Genomic DNA, 7,612 nt, shown 5'->3' on the forward strand with positions numbered 1-7,612 from the left:
CTGTTTCAAGAAACACAATCTTCAACATTTCAAGAGGGGGAATACCGAATAAGTCATGCATAAATGAAAGAATATTCATTGATTTGTGTCCAATTTTGATCCTAGAAGATTCGAGAAAGAAAAAAATCATTTCACAAGTCAAACTTTCCTTTTGTTTTCAAAACAATTAATGAGTTAAGTATTATATGAATGTGGTATTACATGCTTATCCACTTTATGAATTCTAATTCGACATTATGTGCATGAATATAATATATTTGTTAGTATCCTAATAACTTATAATTGAGAATATCCCGAAAAGATACCTTGTTTTAGTTAAAATTCCTCTATATTAATTGATTTTATCCTTTCATTAATTGTGAATATTTGTTGACATATGAAGGCAATTCTGATTTCCATTTGCATCACCAACTCATTAAAACCACAAACAATTTTTGGGAATTGGATAAAATATTTGGCATACACTTCACATGGCTTTGCAAACAAACATACAAATTAATCCCATGCATAAATATATACTTCAAACTTTTTCACACAAGATTGAACCACAAGTTCTCAAAGCCTTGTATCATATACACTACAAAAAATGACACGAATAAAGTTCTTTAATTTTTCTCTCTTCACATTTTCACTATCCCTAATCTTTCTGATCATTCTATACCACGAAAGAATTCATCAAAATTGTTTAGACCAGCCAAAAAATAAATCCTTAAATTTGACCTTTCCTACAAGTAATAGAAAACCAAGATGGTACCAGATCGTGTCAAGAAAAATGGATAACAAAAGAATGAAAATCGGGTTAGTTCATACCACGAATCCGTCAATAGGCGAAAAAACAACATATGGAGATCAAGAAGTGGACATGGTCGATGTGCATTTCGAGAAAATTTCCGAGAATATAAAATGGAGCGACTTATTTCCTCAATGGATTGATGAAAGTTTGCCATGGGACTCACTAGATTGTCCGGAGATTCCGATGCCGAGTTTCGAAGAATACAGAGACTTGGATTTGGTTGTGGCTAACGTTCCTTGTGGAGGAGGGAAACATAGCAAAACATTCGAGGATGTTTTAAGGTTGCAAGTGAATTTAGTTGTGGCCAACTTGCTGGTTAGAAGTGTGAGGAAGAAAAATGGGCAAGTTTTTGTAGTGTTTATTGGATCTTGTGGTCCTTTGTTGGAGATATTTAGATGTGATGATCTATTGTGGCATGAAGAGAATTATTGGATTTATAAGCCTGATTTGAAAAGGTTACAACAAAAGGTGCTCATGCCCGTTGGTTCCTGTCAGCTTGCCCCTCCATTCCTAAAACCAGGTAATATTTTTTCTTTCGGGCAATATATTTTATAAATGCACGCTCTTAAATTTTGATTTATCTTCGTGGAAGTTGGTGAAAAATCCTCAATCAAAACATTTCTTTGGGTTCACTCCCTATCCACAAAATTGTGGTACTATGTCATACAAAATGTGGTATACTTCATGTGGAAATGTGGTACTAAAAAAGTACCCAGGGACTGAATACAAAAAAAATCGACGGCTGGGGACTGAAGGCTAATTTTCCGTTTATCTTTTGGCGACTGAAGGCTAATTTCCCGTTTATCTTTTGGCGACTGATAATCTCCTCGTACGTACGACGTTTCAGATGTGTCGACAGCATCCCACAAGCCCAAAGAAGCATATGTAAGTGTGATTCATTCATCAGAAGATTATGTCTGTGGTGCAATAACTTTAGCCCAAAGCATAATCAAATCCAACACAACAAGAGACCTAATCCTCCTAGTTGATGATTTCATTTCCAAGAAATCTTTAGAAAACCTAAAATCAGCAGGATGGAAGATCAAGCACATTCAAAGAATACACAGCCCTTATGCGCAGAAAGGAACATATAATGAATGGAACTACAGCAAACTCAGGATATGGCAACTTGTGGAATATGACAAGCTAATCTTCATTGATTCCGACTTCATCATCCTACGCAACACCGACGGGTTCTTCGCGTATCCTCAACTATCTGCTTCAGGGAACAGCAGGCATGTTTTCAACTCCGGATTCATGTTGATCGAGCCATCCACTTGCACGTTCGAGATGTTAATGAAGCAAAGGTATAGAGTTGTATCTTACAATGGAGGGGATCAAGGATTTCTTAATGAAATGTTCATGTGGTGGCATAGGTTGCCAACTAAGCTGAATTTTCTCAAGGATTTCATCGCGATCTTAGACGGGAAACGAGACATCCCTGACGATGCTTATGCTTTGCATTACTTAGGATTGAAGCCATGGATGTGCTATAAAGATTATGATTGTAACTGGGATGTACTCGAAAATCAACGCTTCGGTAGCGACTCCGCGCATGGGATATGGTGGCGAATTTACGACGAGATGCCGGCTGAACTCAGGAGCCATTGTGAGTTGAGTCCTCAAATGGAGGCCAATGTGAGAATGTACAGAGAAATGGCTAGGAATGGAAGTTATCCTGATGGTCATTGGAAGATCAAAATCACAGACTCTAGAAGCCATTTTTCTCATTATTTGACTAATACATATTTTCCATACGAATAGTTTTTTTTTTTTTATAATATAAAAACATAAACTGAATTTTTTTCAGTTCAAATGTATTATGCAACTATACTGTGGAGATATCATTATTGCTTCTCCCCTAAAACTAGAAATTTCTTGAATAAAAATCCGAATAAATTATAAGAACTTTTTATAATTTATGGAAAGTATAGTATAAATTAGAGAATTAATTAGATTTGTATTGTCATGTGAATGAGGGATCGCTCGACCCTACCTGTGGGGGCACTGTCCCCACAGGATTTCCACGGTCCAGATTTAGCCACATTTGTAATTTTGAAAAAAAAAAAGTGGACCTTATGTACTTGTGACTAAATCTGGACCGTGGATCTACACATAGGACACTACCCCACATGTAGGGTGAAATGATCCGTGAAGGAATGAGACACACGACAAAATCGTAAACAGGATACATGTCGACTTCTAAAGATAAGTGCAAGATTGTTGTAATAGGGTCAGACGTCTATTTGATGTCAAACCCTCCAAAGATGGGTTTCAGTAAAATTTAAAATAAAAGTTATTGTAAAATACGTGTAAACATGTATTTTTATATATATCAACTTTGTATAGTGAAGAAGAATAGTTATTTTCACCGAAATGTCTTTAAAAAAATTATAGAATTTTAATTTCTAATTCCTTACTATGATTTTTCACGCTTCTAGTGTGTTCACATCCATGTATTATATTAACTAGAGGATCGTGGCTCATATACGTGTTTCGTTAAAAAAATAAAGTTAATTTTTTTAAAAAAAATTATAATTAAAATTATTAATTTTTGAAATTGAAAAATCGAAACAAAATAAAATATAGAGATAAATGTTATTATAAGGTAGTAAAACAATGTAGTTAGTTTGATAAGATGGATGGTGTTTTAGGTAAATCCAAAAAAAGTAAAACACTCTTAAATAAAATAGAAAACAGGAAGGAAATATAATTAATACTTTAATTTTTGTTGGATTGTCTAATTAATTAATTTGTATCATTCATAATATGAATTCGAGTTCAAGCTCGAGCTCGGATTGAGGTTGGGGAACCTACTACATGCTAGTTTGCCAGTTAACCTGTATTTCATAATGATTCTTTTATATATGTTCAAAAAATAAACTCGACTTATGATTAGTACATTGATTGAAAACTTAATCGCTACAACTGTACAAATTTAAAACCTTTTAACTTCACAAGGTAAAAAAAAAAACATGAGAGAAAATCAAGGGCTATAATTTGAGAGCAGATATGGCTTCAGGTTTGAAATCCACTCTTAGACTCAATACTCGTCTAACCTCAGCCGGAGTCAGTCTCCAAGTCATGGGACCTGAGTTCTCTCCCCAGAAATCCAGAATCTCGGAGACTTTTTCCAAGTTTAGGATAGTAGCCATCTGGGTGAGACGAGAAAATTTGTCTCGAACAGTCCTGTGGGTCATACTCGAGAAATGACTGACCAGTGTCCTGGTATCTCTATCCAGCTGAAGGCCACCTAGTTGACTGAATCGTTTTTGCATAATGATGACTTCGAGCCTTTTCACAATGAAGTCAATGACAAGATGTACAAAAGTGTCATAATTGTTGGTAGTCATCAATTGCTGAAGCCATCCCACATTGGTTTCAACAGCATGTAGAAGCCTTTGCACCCAGGGATCGTTAACCTCGTTGTCAGCATATTCTGCCTCGGAAAGCTCATAGCTAATTGTTGCCACATTGTCTAATACTGGCCTGATTCGGGGTGTCACGGATGACACGAGTTGCTCCATTCCAACCGTTAGCGTCTGCTTGAAATTGTTGCTCATTTCATTTAATTCAGATAAGCAAGATTTAACTCTCTCTCTATCTGCAGGTGCAGAGAACGCCTGATGCAAGGAAACTGAAGTTAGTCCTTTCAACGTATTTCCAAGAATAAGGAATAAGATAGCGGAGAAAACACAGAACAAGAATCCTATGGTTTTGAAGGCATACATTTTGGGGAAAAAGCATTCACGCATGTCCCATGAGAACATCAATCATTAACATTAGAAAGATGTACTTGAGCACCTAACCAGGGTTTGCAGGGATACATTCAGTATAAACAACAAAAAATAATTGATCTACCACAAAAATAATGAACATGGACAGTGAAAATAAGCGGATATTGCCAAATTGATGCTACCCTGCCACAAATCACTACATGAGAAATTCATGCGGTGTCTGGGACGAAAATCTTCCCACACATTCGAAGTTGAATACAACTTAAAAACCGATACTGTATGAAGATTTCTATAAAGTTTATAATCACAAACTACTCCTCATCTATAAGTTTGAACCATTTTTCTCCATGTTCAAACGCTTGGATTCAAAACAAAGTACTTCAACAAAAAAAGAAGAAGCAAATTCCTTTAATTGAAATACAATCTATTCAGCTATTCAAGATAGAGTAGCATGACTGATAAAGATCCTAACCACAAACAAAATTGAAGAAGACCTTAAAAGGCAATCCTATACAATGTTGCTCTCTCCCTGGCCATCAAGTCCACTACTGCAAACTAAATTCTGGAAGATATTGCATAATTGCTAGCAGAAGAAATCCGCAGGCCAAATGCAACTGATGGTATTTACAGTCAACCGAGTATATCAACCATCATTTGTCACTGACTGTAGTTTCTCTAATAGCTCCCAAAGAACTTCAGAAAATATGTAACATATAGGATATCAAATCCAAACTTAATAATAACTGCAGAAGCACATTTAGAAATAAGAAACACACGTATCACCCCGCAACTAGTGGGAATATGATATGATGATGATGATGAAACACACGTATAAGGGAAACAAAGTCTGTAAGTACCTCAGTGCATTGCTCTTCGATCTCGTGGCGAAGTTTCAAGGCATACTCACCACTGACATCCATGTTGTTCAAGGCAGTGGCAATCTCTGTTCCTGTCTTCTGCACTCCAACACCACCCAAAAAAACCTTTGCCCCAAGATTAGGCTCCTTCATCTTTTGTTGCAACGCCTCACAATACTCACCCCCTAGTAAACTCACAGCACTGCTCAGCACCGCAATCATTGAGTTAATATTGGAGGTAGAAATAGCCCTCCGGCAGCAACTCTGCAGAACATAAAACACATCATCGACCATAGACGTTGTAAGACTATCGAGCACATGCTCATTTATTTGAATTGCTTTCCTCACATTCTCCACCATAAAGAATCCTTCCAGGATCACATAATAACCAGTTACATCCTGCGTAACTTTACTGAAATTCCCACTCCTAAAAGCTTTTGTAGCTCGAGGTCCTAACTCTGGATCCACAGAGGTCAAACTCCTTATTTTTGAAACCATGTAATCTGTGTAATCTTCACCCAATTGCGTCAATGACAGTATCTCTTCCAGGTACAGTTCAACCTCCCTAGGTTCCGGCCCTTCCACCCCAACAGAGAGCAAATCGTTCTTATATGAATTAATTTCAGATGTCAATTTCGCCAATTTCCTATACTCCATATACTTCTTTAAAATGATAGAACCCCGCGAATCACATTCCTCCTGGAGCTCGCAAATGGCATAGACAATACCATCCTCACCACACAAATCAATCAAAATCGAAATATTTTCCTCAATAGCCAAGACAATGTCTTTAAACAAATTCGTCAAACAAGAAACGAAATTTACGTTAGTGTTATTATTCGATTGCTCCAGAAGCTCTACCAATTGCTCAAATTCCATTCTTGATCTCACGGAAATTACCTTTTTCAAGTATTGAACATAAATCTGCAAGCCTTCCTCTTCGAGACCGAGAGGCCTGTAGAGCTTGATGAAGCGGAGAATAGTGGGATGATCCCGTTGATCTACAGCATAGGAAAGTTTCTTCTTGGCGACGCCTTCCAATTGCTTCTTATAGGAAAGGAGCTGCTCGCGCTGATCCGCGGTTGAGGAGTCTTTGAATTTGGCATCAATTTGGAGGAATGTCTGGATGAAAGATGCAGCAGATTCAAAATCCTCGGCGAGAAGAGATTTGTGAACGCCGTCCAGGCAGTTGGATCGGTCGACGATGGCATCTATTCTGAAGAGCGTGTCTTGAACTCGCGATTGTGCGAGGTCGAGTTGGCGGACTTTGGCGGATACCTGATCAGCGAGCGCAGAGGTGAAGGAGACGTTGGAAAGCATGTACTCAGAGTCAGCCCTCACTATCTCCAAAACCTCGGTCGATTTGTGGAGATTCGAGAGCTGGAGATCCAACTCGGAGCGCTGAGAAAGTAGAGATTCGAGCTCCAAATCTATCGCTCGCTGATAGGCAATGCATTGGTGAAGGAGACGCGTCGTGGCTCCCACGTCCGTCAGTTTCCTCACGTGCTCGAGCGCTTCCACCGTGCCGAATTGTACAGACACTGAATTAATGGTGGCGTCGGCGTCCGCCTCACTCATCGGTGTAGATGCCATGAGTCGTATCGCAAGTAGACGACTCAGTACCTCTTCGGAACAAGTGAGCAAAATCAACAATAGATATTCTAAAATATTCTTAAAATAGAAATATTTATATTATATTATTATTACGTGTGAAATTGTGGTGATAATTTTCCGAAAATATTTAATTTCATAATTATTATTTTTATTATATTAAAAACCTCTTCAAATCACTATATATTTTACATAAACAAACATCTAAATAAAATTTCTTTTTTAAATCAAACCACTCTTCTAAATTGAAAATAATAACCTCACTTTTAAATCGAAACCAATCTAAATTTTATGATAGTCTCACTTTTATCATTCTGCTTTTGTGGTTTTCAGTTACTAGTGGTGCAACGTTGTGATGTTCTCATGAGAGAACTGTCCATGTTATCAAAGGGAGTTTTATTGAGGCAGATTAAGATTACGAGTGGTGCTCATCAAATGAAGTCTAATACTTAGTCATAGAGGCGTCAATAAAAAGAGAGAGTTTTTTTAGTTTGAATAAATAACAATTTATATTTAGTGGATTCATTTAAAAGCTAAGCGTGGCACAACAAACTTAGGTCTTTTGTCTGAACGATATTAAAATGCCAGTATCTTTGTGTTCTTTGTTTTATCAT

General features: G+C 37.2%; 2 protein-coding genes across 2 annotated transcripts; one reads left to right on the forward strand and one right to left on the reverse strand.

Moving 5' to 3' along the window:
- Window positions 1–767: 767 nt before the first annotated feature.
- On the forward strand, window positions 768–2,557 carry LOC140815640 (putative UDP-glucuronate:xylan alpha-glucuronosyltransferase 5). The gene is made up of 2 exons (XM_073174715.1): window positions 768–1,313; window positions 1,641–2,557. Exons 1-2 carry the CDS (start codon window positions 773–775, stop codon window positions 2,555–2,557), a joined length of 1,458 nt encoding a protein of 485 aa, XP_073030816.1. The 5' UTR covers window positions 768–772.
- Window positions 2,558–3,634: 1,077 nt separating this feature from the next.
- On the reverse strand, window positions 3,635–7,022 carry LOC140814361 (conserved oligomeric Golgi complex subunit 4-like). The gene is made up of 2 exons (XM_073173308.1): window positions 5,388–7,022; window positions 3,635–4,416 (listed from the first exon to the last, which is right to left on the reverse strand). Exons 1-2 carry the CDS (start codon window positions 6,978–6,980, stop codon window positions 3,787–3,789), a joined length of 2,223 nt encoding a protein of 740 aa, XP_073029409.1. The 5' UTR covers window positions 6,981–7,022; the 3' UTR covers window positions 3,635–3,786.
- Between the last annotated feature and the right edge of the window lie 590 nt (window positions 7,023–7,612).

Source organism: Primulina eburnea, chromosome 15, assembly GCF_022965805.1.
Source record: "Primulina eburnea isolate SZY01 chromosome 15, ASM2296580v1, whole genome shotgun sequence".
NCBI classification, from domain to species: Eukaryota; Viridiplantae; Streptophyta; class Magnoliopsida; order Lamiales; family Gesneriaceae; genus Primulina; species Primulina eburnea.

What these genes read in the sequence shown, in the direction of transcription:
- LOC140815640 (XM_073174715.1), top strand. Translation starts at nt 773, where the DNA reads ATGGATAACAAAAGAATGAAAATCGGGTTAGTTCATACCACGAATCCG. An exon ending in CCCTCCATTCCTAAAACCAG is followed by an intron (nt 1,314 to 1,640) that starts GTAATATTTTTT and finishes ACGACGTTTCAG; the next exon opens with ATGTGTCGACAGCATCCCAC.
- LOC140814361 (XM_073173308.1), bottom strand. Translation starts at nt 6,980, where the DNA reads ATGGCATCTACACCGATGAGTGAGGCGGACGCCGACGCCACCATTAAT. An exon ending in TCGAAGAGCAATGCACTGAG is followed by an intron (nt 4,417 to 5,387) that starts GTACTTACAGAC and finishes TCCTTGCATCAG; the next exon opens with GCGTTCTCTGCACCTGCAGA.